Below are 24,143 nucleotides of genomic sequence, written 5' to 3' on the forward strand. Positions count from 1 at the left end.
GTGGCCCACATTGTGGGCAACAGAACCCACTCACTGAAGAATATTGTGTCCGCAGTGGTATGTACTGCCCCACTCGATTGTTTCCGTTAGTATCAAGCATCCATACACACAGGGAACCAATGCCAGTAGACAGGCATCCAGTACCTGGGACAGTAGGGGAAATCCAGACACATGAAGCCACTGTCTATCGCTCCTGGAGCTTGGCCGAGTTACTAGCTGTACATGACAGACTCCCAGACCCTCAAAAAATACCCAGCGCTTTCCATAGAAAGCTGCGAGCAGTACATCAGCCCACCACTCACAGTAAAATGACCATCAGCCCGCCACTCACAGTAAAATGACCATCAGCCTCCCACTCAAAGTAAAATGAGCATCAGACCCCACTCACAGTAAAATAACCTTCAGCCCGCCACTCACAGTAAAATGACCATCAGCCCCCACTCACAGTATAATAACCATCAGCCCGCCACTCACAGTAAAATGGCCATTAGCCCGCCGCTCTCACTAAAATAGCTTAGTAAAGTAGAAAAAGGACCAACGGCGCTGCTGTAGTAAACAATGTCACAATTTGAGTAAACATGAAATAAAGGTATTTATTTGCAAATATCAGAGGCTACGCGTTTCAACGCCGGACCGGCATCTTCATCAGGCCAATACAGACAGTGCGGTACACGCACGTTTAAATACACCAAGGAAGTGAATATCAATTGGCTTACAAAACAGAAAAGAACCGCCAAAGGGGTGGGTCAGAGGTCAGCAGAAGCACATAAGCGTCCCTGAGTAACTAGGTAACGCAGATTGTATGGTGGCCGATTAGGGCAAAATAGGATCATGAGCCGCATAATGCTTATTCAATGTTGCCGTACTTCATTTACCTTGTATTTACCTTCTTTTTATGGACCTTCTTCCCTGGGGGCATTGTTCATCACGTTCTTTTTTTCATTTCATCATGCATTATGTGAGTACTCATTTACTTTCTTTATTATGCAAATCAGTTTGCGTTTTTGTTTGTATATAAAAATTGCAATGTCAGGGTAGGGAGACAGACAGGTGAGCCCTAATCTACCCGCCACTCAGTCCCTGCCTACTTGCAACGACCCGCCCTAGGCGACGGGGTACAACTGGGCGACAGTCCCTACACTCAATAGGTGCACGACAGACAAACAGACAAGGGTACAAAGAAGCCGGGGAACACCGTGAGCAACAAGCGAGGTGAACGAGCCGAGTCAAACCAGGAGATGAGCGAGGTACAAAAACGCAGAGCAGAAGAGTGGTCAGTAAAGCCAAGGTCAAATACAAGCAGAGGGTCAGTAGTACAAGAAGCTGCAGCAGGGCCAGGAAACCAGCAGAGAAGTATCACAAGCAAAGGAGGAACAGGAAAGGCAGGTATAAATAGACAGAGGGCGGGAGCTAGCTCCGTCTGGCCAGGCTGTGATAGGCTCTCCCACTCCTAAGCCTGCCATCCTGGGTGGTGGAAGATGGAGTCAGTCTTACAGACATAGAAGCAGGTGCAGACTGATTACCTATGGGCGTTGACACAGAAGCTGTGTCTGGCAGATCATTTACAAAAATCTTTACTTTTGTTTTAAGTCATTTTAAAACTGTTATTTAACACCTATTGTTGTGTATTTTAAACCAATGAATTAGTAATATTTTTGTTGTGCTTTAGTAACCATATTATTATCTATGTGGTTTTTAAACAGCGTATGTTTACATAATGTGCTTCTGCTCACCTCTGACCCGCCGCTTTGGCGTTTTTTTTCCGTTTTGTAAGCCAATTGATATTCACTTCCTTGGTGTATTTAAACGTGCGTGTACCGCACTGTCTGTATTGGCCTGATGAAGACGCCGGTCCGGCGTTGAAACGCGTAGCCTCTGATATTTGCAAATAAATACCTTTATTTCATGTTTACTCAAATTGTGACATCGTTTACTACAGCAGCGCCTTTGGTCCTTTTTCTACTTTACTAAGCTCTTCTTCTGACAGCAAACTTTGTTTTGCTTGTGATGGACCTGGCAGCAGCTTTCTTACTTTTGTGACACTTATTAGTGTCTACAATTCAAGGTGAGCAATTTTCTTGTCAATTATTTGCTCCCGTGTATCACATCGCTTTTATCTGCACTATGTGGCGCCATGTCTCTTTTACTCTATTCTAGTCTAACTCTCACTAAAATGACCATCAGCCCGCCTCTCACAGATTCCCCCTGTAGATAGTGCCACACAGCTCCCTCGTAGATAGTACAACACAGCCCCCTCGTGGAGAGTACAACACAGCCCCCTTATAGGTAGTGCCACACAGCCCCCTTTGTAAGTAGTGCCACACAGCTCACAGCCCCCTTCCTGTAGATAGCACCACTGTATCTCCCTGAAGGAGTGGAATCCCCGTGTGGCCGGGGATTCCGCTCCGCTTGATGTTTCTGTCCATATATGGACAGTGACATCAGGGGCAACTCCTGAAGCGGAATGCCCGTCCACAGCGTTGCCGACGCTGTGACCGGGGATTCCACTCCAGGAGAAGCCCCTGTCATCTGTGTCCATTTATGGACAGTGACATCACTGGCTTCTCCTGGAGTGGAATCCCCGATCACAGCATCAGGGATTCCTCTCCAGGAGAAACCCCAGACACCTCTGTCCATTTATGGACAGTGACATCAAGGGCTTCTCCTGGAGTGGAATCCATGGTCACAGAGTCGGCAACGCTGTGGATGGGGATTCCGCTTCAGGAGTAGCCCCTGATGTCACTGTTTATTAATGAGACATCAAGCGGAGCACTCCAGGAGCAGAATCCCTGGCCACAGAGGTATTCTGCTCATTCAGGGAGCTACAGTGGCGCTAGTAGATAGAAGAGCAGGGAGATACCTCCCTGCTCTGCTATAGTGGTATCGCTACCGCTGTAGCAGCTGTAGTGGCTGCTAGCGGGCGCCCTGATGCCCGGTGTCACTGCTTGCAGCTGCTGTAGCTGCTACAGCGGTAGCGACGCCACGGAGTGAAGAAGCGCCTGGGCGAAAAGGCGGCTGCTGAGTTGCCGGGCCTGGGCGCTTCTGAAACAAGCAGGGGATGGGAGCCAGCGCAGCGCCCACTTTTACCTGCTGGAGTGATGCGCCCTGTGCAATGGCACAGGTCGCACACCCCTAAGGCCGGCCCTGCCTCCAATCTCCTCCCCTATTTTATCTTGATGTACAAATAAAATTTTATACTCTTTTATGGATGTACTGGAGAAAATATTTTTTTTCTCTCCTCCCTATACTGTGATAGTTTGGACGTTTACAGATGCAGCGATACCAGTTATGTTAACTTTTATTTTTTTTAATATTGCTTAGGGTATTTTTTATTTTTTAATTGTTTTTTATTTTTTTGAACATTAAAAAAAGCTTTATTTAGCTGTTTTTTTTTTACTAGTCCCCCCGGGGGACTTGAACCAGCAATCGTTGGATCGCTTGCATGATATATTGCAATACTAATATTGTGGTATATCGCTATACTGACAGTCTCCTTTGAGGCAGGGCTTCAAAAGAGTACAAAGATGGCAGACATAGGGGCCTTCATTAGGCCGTCAGGCTGCAATGATGACCATCGGCACCCCCCAATCAGTTTGTGGGGGGTCTCCCTGAGTCTAACAATTTAAATGTCATGGTTGTCATGGTCGCGATTGAACTCTGCTTTTAAGGTGTTAAACGTGCGAAATCAAAGTGATCACCCGTTACCGTTGTCGGCTGTAATATACAACCGACACCTGCTGAGTATGGGGTGCGCTAAGCCCATGAGCCAGCTCCATATTTCCCCTTAACAGCTACCTTGTACATGTACGTGGTATGTCGTTAAGGGGTTTAAATAGAATTTCTGCAAAAGAAAAAAAAAATTGTCAATTTGCTTTAACCAGTTCAGGACTGGGCTATTTTGCGCCTTCAGGACCAGACACCGTTTAGCCATTTTTATCACGTGTTAGTTCAATGGCTATAACTTTTTTATTTGTTGGGCTAACGACGTGATTTTTGCGACTTTTTTCCGTAGACAATACAGGTTTCATTTTTTATCGTTTTTATACTCACCTTTTTTGCTATTTTAGAATTTTTATACACAAAGTTTGAAAATAATAGTAAAAAAATAAGCTTTTTTACGTTTCAGCTATTTTTTTTTGGTAATAACATAGTTTTACCCTAAAATAGACCTTTTATTTGTGATCGTCATTGTCTACCGTAAATTTTAATATATTACATGTCTATATTAGGGTAATTGGGTCAGTGCTAGCGTTACAACAATGATTGGCGGGGGGGAACGTTTTTTTTTGGGGTGGGTATTTTATGTGTATTTATAATTTAATTTTTTTTGCACTTTACTTTATTATTTTTTTATTACTGTGGTCTGTCCCTCAAAGGTCAAAAAAGACCTTTGGGGAACTTTATATATTTTTTTTCTTTCTTTTACACCATGTTTTTCTACTGTAACTGGAGCTGCACAGCAGCCCCAGTTACAGGGGAAATCAGCCCTCTCATAGTGACGATTGTCACTAATAGGGCTGTTCTGGGTCTTGTAAGACCCAGCAGCAGCCTGCCACTAACGGCACCCGGCGATAATGTGACCAGTCACATGATCACCGGGAGGAATAGAGACAGTGCCGCTGCTGCTGTCTCTATTCCTATACACAGCGTTCATTGAGCTCTGTATAAAAAGACATCGGAGAAGACAGAAGCAGCTAAAGCTGCTTCTATCTTCTCCTCAGGGTCCCCGGCAGTCACTGACAGCCGGAGACCCGACATTCAGCTGCCCGATCGCGCGGGCAGCAAGTTAAAACACGAGCCGTGAAAAGTCTATGGCTCGGGTTTTAAGGACCCTGACCGCTGGCCGTAAAAATACAGCCAGCGGTCGGGAACCAGTTAATTCTTGTGAAACGCATGAAGGGTTAAGAACTTTCTAAATGCTGTTTTGAATACTTTGAGGGTGAAGTTTTTAATATGGGGTGATTTATGGGGGTTTCTAATGCATTGGCCTTCCAAAACAACTTCAGAACTGAACTGTTTCCTAAAAAAATAGGCTTTTAAAATTTTCTTGAAAATATTTGAAATTTCAGCTAAATTTATAAGCCTTGTAACGTTCTAGAAAAATGAAAGGATATTCAAAAAACGATGCCAACATAAAGTAGACACATGGAAAATTTTAATTAGTAACTATTTTGTGTGGTATATCTATCTGTCTTACAAGCAGATACATTCAAATTTAGAAAAATATTAATTTTTGCAAATTTTCTCTACATTTTGGTATTTTTCACAAAAAAAATTAATGTATCGACCAAATTTTACCTCTGACATAAAGTTCAATGTGCCAGGAGAAAACATTCTCAGAATCACTTGGATAGGTAAAAGCATTCAAAAGATATTACCACATAATTTGACATGTCAGATTTGAAAAATGAAGCTCTGTCAGGAAGGTCAAAAGTGGCTGCAGCAGGAAGGGGTTAAGTTATTTTGCCCTCGCAGCCTGTGTTTGTTTTTTTACAGCATAGGTAAAATGCAAATATATTCTGGTCACTGTTAGGGCACGGCCAGACGTGGCGGAATTCCTCCGCAACTGTCCGCATCAATGCCGCACAGAATCTGCGTTGCAGATTCTGCTGCGGATCTGCACAAAATGTGCAGAAAATTGATGCGGACTAGCTGCTGCGGACTGCGGGAAAAGTGCTTCCCTTCTCCCTATCAGTGCAGGATAGAGAGAAGGGACAGCACTTTCCCTAGGGAAAGTAAAAGAATTTCATACTTACCGGCCGTTGTCTTGGTGACGCGTCCCTCTTTCGGCATCCAGCCCGACCTCCCTGGATGACGCACCAGTCCATGTGACCGCTGCAGCCTGTGCTTGGCCTGTGATTGGCTGCAGCCGTCACTTAGACTGAAACGTCATCCTGGGAGGCTGGACTGGAGACAGAAGCAGGGAGTTCTCGGTAAGTATGAACTTATATGTTTTTTACAGATACATGTATATTGAGATCGGTAGTCACTGTCCCGGGTGCAGAAACAGTTACTGCCGATCGCTTAACTCTTTCAGCACCCTGGACAGTGACTATTTACAGACGTCTCCTAGCAACGCTCCCGTCATTACGGGAGCCCCATTGACTTCCTCAGTCTGGCTGTAGACCTAGAAATACATAGGTCCAGCCAGAATGAAGAAATGTCATGGTAGTAAAAACAATACGCTCCGCAGCACACATAAGATCTGCGGACTTCATTGCGGAATTTTGACTCTCCATTGCAGTCAATGGAGAAATTCCGCCATGAGTCCGCCACTGCTCCGCAACAGACAGAGCATGCTGCGGACAACAAATTCCGCTCCGCAGCCTATGCTCCGCAGCGGAATTTTACGCCTCGTCTAAACGAACACTGCTAAATTAAAGTGTAAGTCAATGGACAAACGGCTCCGCTGCGGATTAACGCTGCGGAGTGTCCGCAGCGGAATTTAAGTGAAATTCCGCCACGTGTGAACCCGCCCTTACCAAGATGTTCACCAACAGTGACATTACATTAAAAAAAATTGCTTTTCTCAATCAGCACAGAGGGACGCAGCACAGCGGCAGCTGTCCCTACCAGCGATGAGCTACTAAACCCCATGTTGGAAGAGAGGAGAGTGAGATCATGTGGTATCCTATCTCTCTCATTGAATAGTGTCAGAGAAGGGAAAGTTCACACCCAGTTGACACTGGGCAGCTAACCTTTAGCATACCAAAATTCAAATTTACATTTCGGGTGCCAAAAATAATGGTGGGAATAGCGGGGGAACTGAGGAACTCCTGAAAAAAAGAAAAGTGTCTACAGTAACAGGGGAACAAGAAAAACAAAAGTAAGATGGCATGACACACTTTTTTTTGGTGATGACAGGTCCTATGGCATGGAAATAAACAGGGGTTTTGGAAGCATCACAGTACTTCCTTCTGTAACAATTCAAAGACCGTCCCAGATGGATCAGTCCCAATCCATCCTCAAATATTCTCCATAAAGTTGATATACTTCAGCATATGCTTAAAAGTATATATTAAGGCTGGGCAGTACAACACTGTGAGCATGACGTTTCGGTTTACGCAAAAGTCTTTTTCAAGTGTCACTAATGTCAAGCGTATATAGCCCAAAAGGGGTTTGTTAATCAGGAATTAATTAGGTAATTATGTTAACGTAATTAAGATACCCATCAGGTGTAAACATCATAAATCTTCTGCAAAATACGTAGCTTACATCATAATTCATGAAGAAGACAGATAATAGTAAGTGACCTTCACATGGATCATTCACTTTCAACCAAGTCAGCTCCACTCTACATGTCTTTACCACTATCCAGGTACGGGTTAGCATTGCGTGTTTATGAGGGAGGATAATTAATCTATGTATGCACCAGACTGAAGTAACAGATCTATTACATTGATCCTTTATTCTGTTTACAGCAACATAGTCATAGACCATGGACTCTTTGGTCCCGCACCTTCTATAAGTACCCTGACCTACTCCCTTGTCACTGGCTTCCACCCACATTACCTAGCCCAGCAGTCCTCAACCTTATATCTTGGGACTCGAGCTACATTAATTTTTGACTGATGGCCGGGAGCCACTTTTAAAGTGTACCTCCACTTTCACTGAAAACCAATTATAGTGCAGGAGGGGGTACAATAATCATTTTTCAAATTAACTTTTATTCGCAATTCTGCTTCTAGCAGCAACACGGACTGTCAACACGACTGCCAGCACTATAGAATTCTATATCGCGAGCGCCGGTTATGCATACGGGAGCCATGGAGACGAGCATGGTGTTCTGCAGAGTATTATTGACAATCTGGGTGTAATGGCCGGAAGGAGGTGAAGGGAAAGTGAGCCCTAATCTACCCACCGCCCTGTCCCTGCCTACTTGCAACGACCCGCCCTAGGCGACGAGGTACAACTGGGCGGCGGTCCCTACGCTGTCTAAGTGCACAGGGAAACAAACAGGGAACATGCAAGGGAAGGGGCAGTAGCCACGGAACGCCACGAGGAAACGGAGCGGTGAACGGACAGTCAGGACCAGGACGAAGTGAGTACACCCAAGCGGGCAAGGAGACAGAAGCAAGCCAGGGGCAAAGCAAAGCAGGACAAGCAGAACTGCAGCAAGGCAGAAGCACGGCAGAAGCAGGCTGGAGCAAGCAGCAGTGGGGCCAGGAATCCAAAAGAATTACAAGCACTGAGGGAGAGAACAGGGCAGGTAATAAAGGACAGGGGGCGGAGCTAACTCCGACAGACCAGGCCGCGATAGGCTCTCCCACTCCTGAGCCTGCCACCCTGGTTGGTGGGAGATGGTGTCAGTCGAACAGGTCTGGCCTCAGGTGTGGATTGATTAATCCCAGGAGTATACCTAGATGAAGTACCTGGCAGATCCCTAACAGTACTCCCCCTTTTATGAGGGGCCACCGGACCCTTACTAAGGGGACCCGGTTTAGTGGGGAAGAGAAGGTGGAACCTCCTGATCAATACCCCAGCGTGAACATCACGGGCAGGTACCCAAGTCCTCTCCTCCGGCCCGTATCCTCTCCAATGGACCAGGTACTGGAGGGAGCCCTGGACCATCCTACTGTCCATAATCTTGGCCACCTCGAATTCCACCCCCTCAGGGGTGAGAACGGGAACAGGAGGTATCCTCGAGGGGGACCAGGACGGGGAGCAGCGTTTAAGGAGGGAGGCATGGAAGACGTCATGTATGCGAAATGATGGGGGGAGCTCCAGACGGAAGGATACAGGGTTGAGGACTTCAATGATCTTATAAGGTCCAATAAATCGGGGAGCAAACTTCCTGGACGGGACCTTAAGGCGCAAGTTCCTGGACGACAACCAGACCAAATCCCCGACGACAAACCGGGGGTTAGCAGAACGTCTACTATCAGCCTGAATCTTTTGTGCGCTCTGGGACGCCTCTAGGTTCTTCTGAACCTGGGCCCAGACAGTGCACAGTTCCCGATGAACATCCTCTACCTCAGGATTATTGGAACAACCAGGGGAGACGGAGGAGAATCTTGGGTTAAACCCGAAATTACAGAAAAACGGGGAGACCCCTGACGAGTTACTGACCCGGTTATTCAAGGAAAATTCAGCAAGGGGAAGGAATGAGACCCAATCGAATTGACAGTCAGAGATGAAACATCGTAAATATTGTTCCAGGGATTGGTTGGTCCTTTCCGTTTGGCCATTAGTTTCGGGATGGAAGGCGGAGGAGAAGGACAGATCAATCTCCAACTTTTTACAAAAAGCTCTCCAAAATAAGGAAACAAATTGTACCCCTCTGTCAGAAACGATATTGACTGGGGCCCCATGGAGACGCAGGATGTGTTTCACAAACAAAGAAGCTAACGTCTTGGCGTTAGGTAGCTTCTTAAGGGGCACAAAGTGGCACATCTTGCTGAAGCGGTCGACTACCACCCACACCACCGACTTGCCCTGAGATGGAGGCAAATCGGTGATAAAATCCATGGAGATATGGGTCCAAGGTCTCTGGGGAATGGGCAAGGAACGTAGTAGGCCCGCAGGTCGGGACCTAGGGGTTTTGGACCTAGCGCAAACCTCACAAGCGGCGACGTAAGCCCTAACGTCTTTAGGCAACCCAGGCCACCAATAGTTTCTGGTAATGAGGTGTTTGGTGCCCAAGATGCCAGGATGACCAGATAGAGCGGAGTCATGGTTTTCCCTGAGTACCCTCAGCCGGTATTGCAGGGGAACAAACAGTTTGTCCCCAGGGACGTTCCCGGGAGCTGCACCCTGATCAGCCGCGATATCAGAAGCTAAATCAGAATCCGTGGCAGAGACGATTATACCAGGGGGTAAAATACAAGCAGGATCTTTCTCAGAAGGAGGATTGGCCATGAAACTACGTGACAGAGCATCAGCCTTAATATTCTTGGACCCAGCCCTATAGGTAACCAAGAAATTAAATCTGGTAAAGAATAGTGCCCACCGAGCTTGTCTAGGATTAAGCCTCCGGGCCGATTCTAGGAAAACCAGATTCTTGTGATCCGTAAGGACCGTTACCTGGTGTCTGGCCCCCTCCAGGAAGTGCCGCCACTCCTCAAAAGCCCATTTAATGGCTAGAAGTTCGCGGTTGCCAATATCATAGTTACTCTCCGTGGGCGAAAACTTCCTAGAGAAGTAAGCACAGGGACGGAGATGGGTGAGGGAGCTGGTACCCTGGGACAAGACGGCCCCCACTCCCACCTCGGATGCGTCAACCTCCACAATAAATGGCTCCTCTTGGTTGGGCTGAATCAGCACGGGGGCCGAGATAAAGCACTTCTTGAGGGTCTCAAAGGCCAGGACGGCCTCAGGGGGCCAATGGAGGACATCAGCACCCTTGCGGGTAAGGTCCGTAAGAGGCTTAGCGACGACCGAGAAGTTGGCAATAAATCTCCTGTAATAGTTGGCGAACCCTAAAAAACACTGTAACGCCTTAAGGGAGGCAGGTTGGACCCATTCCGCCACAGCCTGAACCTTGGCAGGGTCCATGCGGAATTCATGAGGAGTGAGGATTTGCCCTAAAAATGGTATCTCCTGTACCCCAAAGACACATTTTTCAGTCTTAGCAAACAGATTATTCTCCCGAAGGACCTGGAGCACCTTCCTGACATGCTCCACGTGGGAGGACCAGTCCTTGGAAAACACCAGTATGTCATCAAGGTACACAACAAGAAAATTACCCAGGTACTCTCTCAGGATTTCATTAATAAAATTCTGGAAGACAGCAGGGGCATTACACAACCCAAAGGGCATGACCAGGTATTCGAAATGACCCTCGGGTGTGTTGAACGCAGTTTTCCACTCATCCCCCTCTTTGATGCGGATAAGGTTATATGCCCCCCGTAGATCGAACTTAGAAAACCATTGGGCTCCCTGAACCTGATTAAAAAGATCCGGAATCAAAGGAAGTGGGTACTGGTTCCTTACGGTGACCTTATTCAGGTTACGATAATCAATGCACGGCCTAAGACCACCATCCTTCTTCCCCACGAAGAAGAAGCCAGCACCTACAGGAGAAGTCGAGGGGCGAATGAAACCCTTGGCCAGGCATTCTTGGATATACACCCTCATGGCTTCACGTTCAGGACATGAAAGATTAAATATCCTACCCTTAGGAAGCTTGGCACCAGGCACCAAATCGATAGCGCAATCGTAATCTCTATGGGGGGGCAACACCTCGGAGGCCTCCTTAGAAAATACATCCGCGAAGTCCTGAACAAACTCAGGAAGCGTGTTTACCTCCTCCCGGGGAGAAATAGAGTTAACAGAAAGACATGACATAAGACATTCATTACCCCATTTGGTGAGATCCCCAGTATTCCAATCAAACGTGGGATTATGCAACTGCAACCAGGGAAGGCCTAAAACCAGATCAGACGATAATCCCTGCATCACCAGTACAGAGCACTGCTCCAAATGCATGGAGCCAACAAGGAGTTCAAAAACAGGAGTATGCTGAATAAAATAACCATTAGCAAGGGGAGTAGAGTCGATTCCTACTACAGGGATAGGATAAGGTAAATCAATACAAGGCATCTTTAGAGACATAGCAAATTCCGCAGACATGATATTAGCAGATGACCCTGAATCCACGAAAGCACTGCCCGTGGCAGACCGACCACCAAACGAGACCTGAAAGGGAAGCAAAATTTTATTGCGTTTCACATTAACGGGAAATACCTGTGCGCCCAAGTGACCTCCCCGATGATCACTTAGGCGCGGAAGTTTTCCGGCTTCTTATTCTTGCGCCTGGGACAGGTGTTCAGTAGATGCTTGTCGTCCCCACAGTAGAAGCAGAGACCATTCATTCTGCGAAACTCCCTACGTTGTCGAGGGGACATGGAGGCCCCGAGTTGCATAGGTACCTCCGAGTCCTCCGTGGAGGGGCGAGGAGACGGGACCTCGGGGGGGATCGCAGAAAAGTCAGAGGGGAGCACACTGAAGCGTTCTAGCTGACGTTCCCTGAGACGTCGGTCAAGTCGTACTGCTAGGGCCATAACCTGGTCAAGGGAGTCAGACGAGGGGTAGTTAACCAGCAGATCCTTCAGGGCGTCAGATAATCCCAACCTAAACTGGCACCTTAGGGCCGGATCGTTCCACTGAGAAGCTACGCACCACTTCCTAAAATCAGAACAGTATTCCTCAACCGGTCTCCTACCCTGACGTAAGGTCACCAGCTGACTCTCGGCTAAGGCAGTCCTGTCAGTCTCGTCGTAAATGAGGCCGAGGGCAGAGAAAAAACGATCAACAGAGGAAAGTTCATGGGCGTCAGGAGCCAAGGAGAAGGCCCACTCTTGGGGCCCTTCCTGGAGTCGGGATATAATGATACCCACCCGCTGGTTCTCGGAACCTGAGGAGTGGGGCTTTAGGCGGAAATACAGTCTGCAACTCTCCCGGAAGGAGAGAAACGTCTTACGGTCCCCTGAGAACCGGTCAGGTAACTTGAGGTCGGGTTCTAGAGGTGAGGTGAGGGGTACTACTAAAGCAGCGTCACCCTGATTGACCCTTTGGGCCAGGGCCTGGACCTGTAGGGAGAGGCCCTGCATCTGCTGGGCCAGGGTCTCAAGGGGGTCCATGATAGCGTCAGCGTAGGAGAAATGGTAGACTAGGTAAGGGCTTGTAATTATGTAATGGCCGGAAGGAGGTGAAGGGAAAGTGAGCCCTAATCTACCCACCGCCCTGTCCCTGCCTACTTGCAACGACCCGCCCTAGGCGACGAGGTACAACTGGGCGGCGGTCCCTACGCTGTCTAAGTGCACAGGGAAACAAACAGGGAACATGCAAGGGAAGGGGCAGTAGCCACGGAACGCCACGAGGAAACGGAGCGGCGAACGGACAGTCAGGACCAGGACGAAGTGAGTACACCCAAGCGGGCAAGGAGACAGAAGCAAGCCAGGGGCAAAGCAAAGCAGGACAAGCAGAACTGCAGCAAGGCAGAAGCACAGCAGAAGCAGGCTGGAGCAAGCAGCAGTGGGGCCAGGAATCCAAAAGAATTACAAGCACTGAGGGAGAGAACAGGGCAGGTAATAAAGGACAGGGGGCGGAGCTAACTCCGACAGACCAGGCCGCGATAGGCTCTCCCACTCCTGAGCCTGCCACCCTGGTTGGTGGGAGATGGTGTCAGTCGAACAGGTCTGGCCTCAGGTGTGGATTGATTAATCCCAGGAGTATACCTAGATGAAGTACCTGGCAGATCCCTAACACTGGGTGGTGGAATAACAGTGTGTTAAATGTCAAACTTAAATATTTAACTGCAAATTAAAATTTCATTATTTGTGTTTCTGTACATTTAATATGTTACCATTTTTTACTTAAATCATACCTCCACTTTCACTGAAAAACGAATATAGTGCAGGAGTGTGCACAATAATCGTTTTTCGAAATAACTTTTATTAGCGATTCTGCTTCTAGCAGCAACACTGACTGTGCAATATAGCTGTACCACCATCTAGTTCACAGCAGCTGCAAGATACCCTGCTGTCAGCAGCAGTGCACCAATAAATGTAACCTCTTATCTCTGGGCTCTGCTGACTGGCTGTCCCTCAGCTGTGAAATCTAGGGGGGGGGGGGGGGTGGAAAAAACATAAACAATGGTACCACACACAGACGCAACAGCCACAAAAGTAGAAAAAGCAGTATGGGGCATTGGAAGGCATACCAGACCCCTGACCAGAACCCAAAAATTAATTCAGACCTCAGGCCAGACCCCTAAATGAATTAAGACCTCAGAACAGACCCCAAAATTTATCCAGACCCAAGACAAGAGCAAAAACAAAAACAATTTCATACCCCAGACTAGTTATATGTCTGTTTTGAAGTGAATCTGTCCCAGAATATGATGCACTATATATGGGCAGTATATTATAGTAACAGGTCCACTTGGCTATTAAAACAAATTGAAAAAAAAAACATATTTTGCCATTTGGTTAATACAGCATATATCACGGTTATTATTATGAGTCTGCTGTATTCAAGAGGAGGGCACTTCCCTGCCGATTCTCACCTCCTCATGCCCCCTCGCCAATGAATGACAACCACCATGCATCTACCTGTACCCACATTCAATCATTGGTGCAGGGGATGGTAGGAGAGATGGGGGGCACCCTCCTCATGAATACAGTGGACTCATAACTATGACTATGTTGTGTTCTTTATTAATGAAATAGCACAATATATATTTTTGTTGTGTGGTCTAATAGCCCGGCAGACCTGTCACTATAATATACTGACCTTAACTAGGTGACCGATCTGCTTTAATTCTCTATTTCATGTTTAAATCTATGTGTGGGAACGAGGCCTTAATCTGAATTTAATTAATGTCACTCTAAACACATTTTATTGAAGAAATTACATAATCTAAGAGAGGAACCACACCCCAACGATTTTGGGATCTGAGGAAGGTAAGATGTCTCACCTTCCCTTTTTTTTGTTTTCCAGCTTAAAGAGTACCCGTCATTTCATCCTTCACCATAGCAAAAGCATGGGCTTGCAGCACTCGTGCCCTAAAACAATTGTAACTTGTTTTGTATCTCCTAACTGTCCTATAAAGCCAGAAAATGTGCTGATTTTGTTGCTCTTGTTTTTGGCATCCGCTCTGTTTTATGGGGTGAGGACTTTCCCTCACCGTTCTGCCCGCACTGTCCATGCTGAAACTTCTTGTCTCTTACTTCCCAGGATGCATAGCGTCTCCCTTGGAGAGCGCGCTCATGCGTTGTCCAATGAGATGCCGCTCCTGCTGTAAACCCCCCTCTGTTATTGCTGTATGTCTTATAAGAGAGAGGAGAGCTGCAATGCCTACAAGGACACGCCCCCACTTCCTGTAATCTGTCTTGGCGCCACTGCTACTAGAGACAGATTTATCTTGACAACAGGCAGCGGACAGAACGTTATACGGAAGGGAGACACCTAGTGGCCGGGACTTTATAGCGATTTTGCAAAAGGGAAACGTCATTTTTGGTCAATAAAGTATATTGCATTTTTGTTTGTAGTTACATCGCCCATAATATCTGAACAAGTTTTTAGTAAGGACAGTGACCATTTAAGCCCTAAAAAAGTAAAGGCAACTCATTGATCTTTGCTCGTTTTGCTTCTTTTACAAGGAGCAATGATCAGTAATGTATGTCCCCATACATTTCTATCATGTCGGCTGCACATCTCCCTGTTTATACAGGGAGATGTTCTGCCGACAAAGATATTTCTGGCTGTATAAACGACATGACCAGCAGATGATCGAGCATTTGCTCCTTCATCGGCTGATCGTTGCCCTGTGTTTCATATGAACACTCGTTTGCCCGATCATTGATTTGTGTAAAAGGGCCCTAGGAGCAAAATAACCTATTATCTGTAAAACACTCAATAGGTTTGGGCAAGATTGTAAAACAATAACTGATACAGAACTATGTAAATAATTGCATTTTGTTAAAGCTATTAACAGAAGAGGCCAAACTACGTAATGCCATTAACAGTATTAATATAATCTACATTTGCTATACACAGAGAATCCTCCAGCCAATCAGCTCAATTACTGTTTATTGCCTACTTTATTCTTCAACCTCCACTACCCAGCAAATTTGGAGATAGGGACGGCTCCAGATAACAAAGCCTCAGAAAGGAATGGGCTTGTGTTTTCATGTACCTTTTGTTTCTGCTCAGTAGAAGAGAATTAAAATCTTTTAAGTGGTGTTAAACAGTTTTGGTCTTTATTTGAACAAGTCTCCCTTGTATTCATCAAATTATCACGTACCAGCTACCTAGACACTATTTACATGGAGAAGCAAATACTTTTTGATATGTCCATAAATACACTGTTTGCAATATGTCTGCTTTTTTTATGCCTGTGATCTGCATGTAAGTTTAGTGTATTTCTTTACGTTAATAGCAGGATATATTTCATGAATTTACTGGAATGTTCATTTCCTAGACACTATTGCTAGAGGAAGCGTCTCTCCACACTTGACACCAGGTTTAGGATAAGTAACAGCAGGAGATGAGACCACCAAACATTCACAGTCTTTTTACAAGCATACAGTATATACACAGGTTCAAAGGCTAGAAGCTGATCGTTAGAATAATGAACTACAGGCAAATGACATTTAGCATATCAAAGGGACAAACTTTATGGAGTCTTCGGTCATTGTTTAAGTTGTCCCTGCAGAGTTGTTGAGTCCTATGATAACCTTTCCATGCCCAAAGCACACTGTAAATGAACATATAACAGGGAGGTGAACACAATTTGGTTGCAATCTCTTTTTGTATAAAGAAATTGCAGAAAGGTAAGATGAGCTTCAGTATATACTAATGTGATATGTAATAATAGTAATAATGATAGTAATTCCCTTTGATATGGAGCACTACAGAGGTTAGACAACTAATGATATCTAACTGTATAGACCTAATATAGACTAAAATGTATCCCGACGGTTAGAAATGACATCCTGGTTGTGTTATGTTACATGCTGGGCTTACTCGGTATAATTCGGATGCAAATTTTGGCTTCTGGAGAAAATCAGTACAAGGTACGTGGTCATACTGAGCATATCCGGTGCATCTGACTTCTCTCTTATTTACAAGATTTCGTCAAAATTATGGTGATGGTTTATATGATAATACTACTATGAAAATGGCGTACATTGTACGGAATAGCAGATATTTATGAATTTTTGCTAACTCTGTAACTGAAAATCTCTGCAGGTAAATGTGAGGTTTAGACCAACGTCCAGATCATTTATTTGAGTTGTAAACAGACAAAAAAAAAAAAAATCTAATTTCTTGTTTAAGTGATTTTTATTGTTTATAAAGTAACTGCATTGCACTAATAAGCAAAGTCATATATAGAAAGTATTATAGAGAAAACATATATTTTACGTGCTGATTTTTTGCTGCTCTACATTAAGGTACAGGTAATGTTTCACAAGGGAGAGGGCCTAACCTTGCATACCCTTGAAAATCCCCCCTTCTTTATCCTTTTAGCAAAAGGCAACGTGTGATGACCTGTTGCAGTGCTATTCATTCCACAGGCATGTTCCCATAAATACTATTGGTGGAACATACCAGTCCAGAAGCCAGCCTTGGCAACTTCAGATTTCGGTACACTGATATTGATATGATTAATATTATAACAGCAAACCAAGCCTAAATTAAAAGCAAATTTCATCCCTGATTTTAGAAAACATTGAAAGTGCATATGTTTTATTTTAAAACAATATTTACAACAGACATGTAAAGCACCTACTGGTTAATTATATACAGTTTTTTTTAAACTTTATGACGACGATAAATTAGAAATATAAAACACAGAAATAGTTTAAAAAAAAGACTTGAGACATTATTATTCAGTTGTATTGTCCATGAAATGCTGAGGTTATCTCTGGTGTCCTCTGCTCTTTCTTTTTATGAACACATTGTCGGAATTTCTCTCTCGCTTGGAGCAATAATGCTTGATAACTACTTGTTTGCATTGCTCACATTTTACTGTGCAGCACCAATGGAACTTGCAGTTACAGCTGCTTACGATCTCAATCTTCTTCTCTTCGACTTTAAGACCACATTCGGTACAGAGTCTCCTGCAACTTCTTCTTTCCCATTGGGTCAAATTCTTTCCGCTCTGGAGGCACTCCCGTCCCTCTGTACCTTGGAGACCCAGGCTGACATTCTTTAAGCAATAATCAGGGGAATCTTCCAAAAAGATAAGCTCAGTTTTGGCCACAGATCCAAAAGCATCGGCTATGGCTCCTCTATTATCTGCGCTGTTACCTGATCGAATTTTTTTCTTGTCCATCTCTAGTTTTAAAGCCTGGTCATGTTTGACCTTTAAATGATTGCCAATATCCCGGAACTCTGCCAGCTGTAACCAACATGTCTGTACACTGCAGCTTCCAGATACCCCATGGCACTTGCAAGTTCTCTTCATAGTTGCTTTCACTGCCTGTTTAAATACAGAGATATAGAATATTTTTGCTAGAACTACAGTAGAATGTTATAAAAAAATACCTAGAAATATAATGTAAGTTGGTGAAGTCAGAGCTGTCTCTCTTCATGTTTCACTATTGTTGTGTTGTATTTGTTATACTATATGTACATTTTTATGTACGTGTTCCTATGAATGGTGTTAATTATTCTCTTAATAGCAAATGTATATTCCTGTTTTATAATCTACAGCAGTATGAAAGATGATAGTGCTATATTAAAGGGGTTGTATGGGATTTTTTTTAATCTTCCAGAAACCACTTCACTCTTGTCCTATAGGCTATTTTGCTATTGTCGTTCAACCTCATTCAATTGAATTGGGCTAAATTGCAATATTATACACAGCCTATGGACAAGAGTGGCACTGTTTTTGGCAGAAAGCAGCCATTTTTTTCTTATTTCATACAATACCTTTAATTCATAATGAGAGTAATATATGCAGTCAAACTTAAAGTCTTATTAGATGGCCCGACATAGGCCGTGTAAAGGAGCCCTGATCAACAAGGCAGCTCATTGATTGCTGCTCGTTTGCTCCTTTCACAAGGATCAATGATCAATAATGTATGGAGACGAGTGATCGTTACTACGATTGCTCGTCCCCATACATTTCCATTATGTCGGAAGCACATCTCCCTGTTTACACAGGAAGATGTGCTGCCGACAACGATAGTATTTCGTGCTGAATATATGAAACAATCAGCTGACGAACGAGCGTTTGCTCATTCATCAGTTGATCGTTGTCCTATTCATACTGGACAATGATTGGAAATGAGCGTTCATATGAATGCTCTTTTGCCCGATTATTGGCTAATGTAAAAGGGCCCTTAAGGGGGTTTTACACAGGACGATTATCAGGCAGACGAGCGACCATATAACGCTCGTTGCCGATAATTGCACTGTGTAAACAGGGGAACTATCAGCAGATGACCGAGCAAACGCTTGATCATCTGCTGGTCGTATCGTTTTAAAAAAGTAAAATATTATCGTTGTTGGCAGCACATCTCCCTGTGTAAACCTGGAGACGCGCTGCCGACATGATAATAATGTATGGGGACGAGCGATCAGCGTAACGACCGCTTATTGCCATCCGTAGCTCCGTGTGACAGGAGCAAACGAGCGTCGATCAACGATGTCTCGTTAATCGGCGCTCGCTGCATTGGCTGCTTATTGGCCAGTGTAAAAGGGCCTTAAGTTTGGTCAATTTAATAAAATTACAAATCATTATCTGTCTCTACTCCCCTCTTCCTCTGTTCTGATGGATGTCTCAAAGCAGAATACACTCTAAACAGTATTTGCTAACAATATTGTTAAAGTATCTTGCCAAGTAGTCTGAATTGAGAGAAAAATTATCAGGTAAAATAGGTGAGAGAATCTCTTGCGTGAACGAGACATATTGCTGAGAACCCAATATGATGAAGTAGTAGAGCATCAGTGGTGTAGTTTGCTATTATCATCATCTAACAATAATAACAATTTATATTTTTGATTTGAGACTTAGAGGGTTATTCTCAGAATCGACAATTAATACCTATCCACAGAATAGGTAATAATTGTCAGATCGCTGGGGGTCCCATGGATCACAAGAATGGGGCCCCCCAGCCCACAGATCCTCCTCACTGCTCAACCACAGTGAGAAGCACATTAAATCGAGTGGCGAATGACTGAGACAGCCAAGTACAATGTACTTATAGACATTGAATAGAGCAGTGGGCAACTGCTTAACCATTCCGTTCAAGCTCCTCAACACTGTAGGGGGATCTGGAGGTTCAAGACCCCTGTTCTCACGATCAGTGGTGTGGCCAGGTTATTTAAATACAGGGCTAGGGCAGTGAACTGAATTTTTGGCCCAGGCATAGCTGTGACTAGGACTGTGTCTATTACATTAATTTTATAGAAAAATCAAAAACATTTTAATAAAAGCATATAGAATAAGATTCTGAAAACAGCCTTACTAGAAGACTGTCCACACTTGCAGTGCTTAGTCTGTTTGGCAGAGATTTGCAATGACCACATTGCTGAAGAACTGGCCCAGTTTCGGCATAAAGAAAAGCAAATTCTCGACCAACTGCTTCATTGGTTTATTTACGCATGATTTATAAAAATAGATTTGTTTTACTATTTTAGAGCTTATAAAAAAATATAAGTATTTCATTTTTAGACATATGTTATAGCAGGTCAGCTTCCTACACACAGTAGAGTTGGCCATTTTGTACTTTTTTTTTATTATTATTCATTAAAATAATCTCCATCAAGAAATGTAGGAAAATATGTCATCATTGCAGCATAAGGCAATTTGTAATGTCATAGTTTGTAATGCGCTTCAAAATGAGTATCTCACAATGGATCTAAATTGTAATGGCAAGGGACAGGGAATACTGGTAATTCCAACATGAACAAGAACCACTTTTCTTTGCAGAGTGATACTCATTTTAGTGTTAAAGAAAGTTATTGTCTTAGGACTCCTAATCCACAACTAAAGACACATTATAGCAAGGTGTTAGCACTACTTAATGCTGAGACCACACTTCTCCAACACCTCTAGGAATGCTGGGTAAAGGTTTGCATATGTCAAGTGGAGAATGTGTGAATGTTCTGGCCAAGAAATCCAGTTAGAATAACCTCCATTGACCTCTTATTAGGCAGCATATCTCTGCTGCTATTCTATTTTAATGTAGTTACGTTAAAGAAACATGTCAAGAAGGAATACACTGAGCAATTAAATGTTAATGAACTTACAAGTCTTCCTGCTTCATTGTTATGCAAGTTCATTAGAGCTCGAGCATCTTGTCCTGTCTCCAGGCCATCGACAAAAAGTTTGGAGATCCTCTCTCCAAATTCAACATTATCGCTGCATCCACCCCATACCCAGCCTCTTCCACCTATGAAAGGAATGGAAAAGAAAAAAATTCTATAAATATAATATCGAGATGATTTCGAAAATTCAATTTGCTAACTATACTAAAATGTGCAAATCAACAATACTAATGTATGTTTTATCTTTAACCAGTTAAAGCAATGTTAATTTGCACATGTATCCTAATGACCTCTACAGGCCTCCCCCTGCTGAGTATTACAATAGATGGCTATTGAATGAAAATGCAGGAATCTGGTTGCTGGACCTAGAAAGTTGCTAAGATAAGTGAAAACTTTCCCTACCTATGATAGAAATAAAATACATAACAGTGCAGTGATCATGTAATTGAAAGCAATAGCCAAGTGTACAATCTCGATGATAACTTGAATTTTTTTAAACAAAAAAGTCTATCTATCTATCTATCTATCTATCTATCTATCTATCTATCTATCTATCTATCTATCTATCTATCTATCTATCTATCTATCTATCTATCTATCTATCTATCTATCTATCTATCTATCATCTAATCTGTCTATCTTAGGCACAACTGTCAACTATCTGAATATTACCAGTGCAAAGTATATAAGCCGATATAAAAGACTACATTTACTGAAAGCCATACATTTTAAACAGACAAATAATTTTTAAAGACAATAAAACTCACCAATACGTCCATTTCTAGAATCATCACATCCACAATTATCAAAATCTCCCATGCTACAGTTCCTGGTCAATGTGTACATTACTCCGGCTGAACTGATAGCATGAACAAAAGAAGTTTCTCGTGTTGCTGGAGGTGAAAAACATAAAGACAATATTCTCCTATATACAGACTTTCTTCAAGACTTACATATTACATATTACAGCACTCTTGTTCTCTTGGTCTATTGAAAAAATGCAAGTATGATCTATTCTAAGTTGAGCTGCTAAGAAATTATTCAGAGTTCAGTCTAAGTGCACGGCTTCATGTAATATATAAATATTCTGTACTTGTAGAAATAACTAAATGTACCATTTCCTAAACCCTTTGCCTTATTGAAAAACAACATTTGGTTTCAACATTTAAAAAGATGATTGGACAAAACTAACTTACAAAACCTTACAGACCACCTTCTAAACACAGAAAGGATTAGAAATCTGCATTATAATATGATATGTATTCCTACAATAATTCAATTTTATACAAGCATTATGCAGCATGTAAAAGATAAAGTCTAGAATTATAAATATTTTCCATTGAATATTAAAACTTTGATATATATTTTCAATTCTTAGTCAATTTACTTACCACTTCGCAGCCCATTGTGGGTTGCCAGTTGAAGAGTACTCTCCGGACAATTCCACCGCTCCCATGCAAACTGAAACTTACATTCCTCGATGCCACTCTGCGCTCCAACTGACACGCTGGTAGAGTATGTCAAGTAGGCCTGTATTAAGCAAAATAAGATGCTTAGATCGTGATAATTTACCAAAGTATTACCGAACTCAAGTAAAAAATGCAATTACCTTTGGTCCTGTCATCAGAAAGTTGTTGACTGACCTAAAATTAGGGACAAGAATTTTTTTTAATTTTTGTTGTATTGAATTATATTTTTTATTCCACATACAAATCGGTGATCAAACTTACCATGCCGATGCGGTGAAGACCGGGCAAAACACAAGAACAGTAGTGAGGATGAAAAGTTTTCTGTATTCCATTGATAAATTCTTTCTCGTTGTATAGTCCAAACTGATGTTCACACAGAGGTGGTATACCCAACAATGAGCAGTTGTTAGACTTGTGATTCTTATAAGGCAACCATAGGGTTTTCAAGACACTTTTTTTTACTGTTGGCCAATAGTACAGCTTACATTAGAAGTTCACTGGCTAATGTGTGAAAAGGTGACGCCTACTATAACACATGAGAAGACAATGAAAATGACCCAGAGCTGTAATAATAGAGCAATACACTTACAATAGTTGGTTTTAATTATATTAAAACAATTGAAATTACTTAGTTAAGGTTTTCTTTGACTATATAATAGCCAAATAAGTTATCTCACCTCATATCAATGCAAACAATTATGTTTCCAATGTCATAGCGGAAGCTTATAACATTTTAGATGTTATAATTATTAATAGAGGTTTATGAATGCCACCAAGTATAGGCAAAGGTGATGAGAAAGAAATAAGGCTTAAGTTGATATGATGCAAGTTAATTATAAATTGTCTTTTTTTTCAGAGTTGGAAAGTTGTTTCATTTTAGACAGGAGAAGTCTTAAAATCACTCATCATTAGGGTGTGACTTGTAGCAATTCTGTAATGGCTGCTCTGAAACTGAGAACCCCAGGTTTTATGCTTAAGAGCTTTTCCAAATATGTAGTATACATAGCAAAATGGAACAGAAATAGTGATATATGTATATATATATATATATATATATATATATATATATATATATATATATATATATATATATATATATATATAAAATGGGCAAAGAAGCAGCACTCAAATCAAAAGACATTTATTCCACAGACAATACCACAACGTTTCACCCTCTCTTTGAGGGCTTTTTCAAGTAGATCCTCATAGAGAGGGTGAAACGTTGTGGTGGCATCCAGTGAATAAATCTGTTTTGATTTGGAGTGCTGCTTCTTTGCCCATTTTTTACATGACTACGAGGATAAGGGTCGTTCCTCTGAAGCTTGCACCAAGCGTGAGGTCATTCCTGCTACTGTGCTGCTACATTTTGCGCTGTTTGTTATATATATATATATATATATGTATATATATATATATATATATACATAGGGAAATTATGAATCTCAGTTTTGGAAAGAAATTTCTTTGTCTGATCCCCAGTCCCACGCCATAAATCAGTTTCGGTATATAATACAGACTACGGGTGGACGACGACAATGATACCTGTTGATTCAAGAATTCTCTGAATGCCACTATGGAACCAGGAAATCAATCATTTTGTCATTATTGCAAACATGTATGGTTGAACTCTAATACATTCATTCTCTTGTCTACCCAATAGCCGCATTTCTACATATTAAATTAATTCTGTAAGTCAAGTGAGAGGTGTCACATAGTCTTAAACTAAGGGTTGCAACATACATTCACTGACTTTTTCTATTGGCACCTGCTGGAAGAATATTTATCCACATTGGCCAACTTTTAACATATTATGATATTTTATTATAATTTGTCTTAAAAAAAAAGTATAATATATTATTATGTTTGAATTCCCAAAAAATCATCACCCAATGACCACATTTACCAATTTATCGTTCATTTTAATTTCTATATAATGGCCTAAAATTAGCT

The 24,143-nt window shown here is 42.8% G+C and overlaps 1 protein-coding gene across 1 annotated transcript; it reads right to left on the reverse strand.

The window, feature by feature from the left end:
• Nucleotides 1–17,365: 17,365 nt before the first annotated feature.
• Nucleotides 17,366–22,525, reverse strand: WNT8A (Wnt family member 8A). The gene is made up of 6 exons (XM_075832249.1): nucleotides 22,455–22,525; nucleotides 22,334–22,367; nucleotides 22,116–22,254; nucleotides 21,492–21,617; nucleotides 20,707–20,849; nucleotides 17,366–17,929 (listed from the first exon to the last, which is right to left on the reverse strand). The coding sequence occupies exons 1-6, from the start codon at nucleotides 22,523–22,525 to the stop codon at nucleotides 17,366–17,368; spliced, it is 1,077 nt and encodes a 358-aa protein (XP_075688364.1).
• Between the last annotated feature and the right edge of the window lie 1,618 nt (nucleotides 22,526–24,143).

This window comes from Rhinoderma darwinii, chromosome 7 (genome assembly GCF_050947455.1).
Source record: "Rhinoderma darwinii isolate aRhiDar2 chromosome 7, aRhiDar2.hap1, whole genome shotgun sequence".
Classification (NCBI taxonomy): domain Eukaryota; kingdom Metazoa; phylum Chordata; class Amphibia; order Anura; family Rhinodermatidae; genus Rhinoderma; species Rhinoderma darwinii.

Excerpts from the sequence above, each read along its gene's own strand:
- WNT8A (XM_075832249.1), bottom strand. The coding sequence starts at position 22,525 with ATGGAATACAGAAAACTTTTCATCCTCACTACTGTTCTTGTGTTTTGC. Across the intron at positions 22,255-22,333 it reads TTCTGATGACAGGACCAAAG|GCCTACTTGACATACTCTAC; the intron begins GTAATTGCATTT and ends TGCTTAATACAG. Across the intron at positions 20,850-21,491 it reads TTCTAGAAATGGACGTATTG|GTGGAAGAGGCTGGGTATGG; the intron begins GTGAGTTTTATT and ends TTCCTTTCATAG.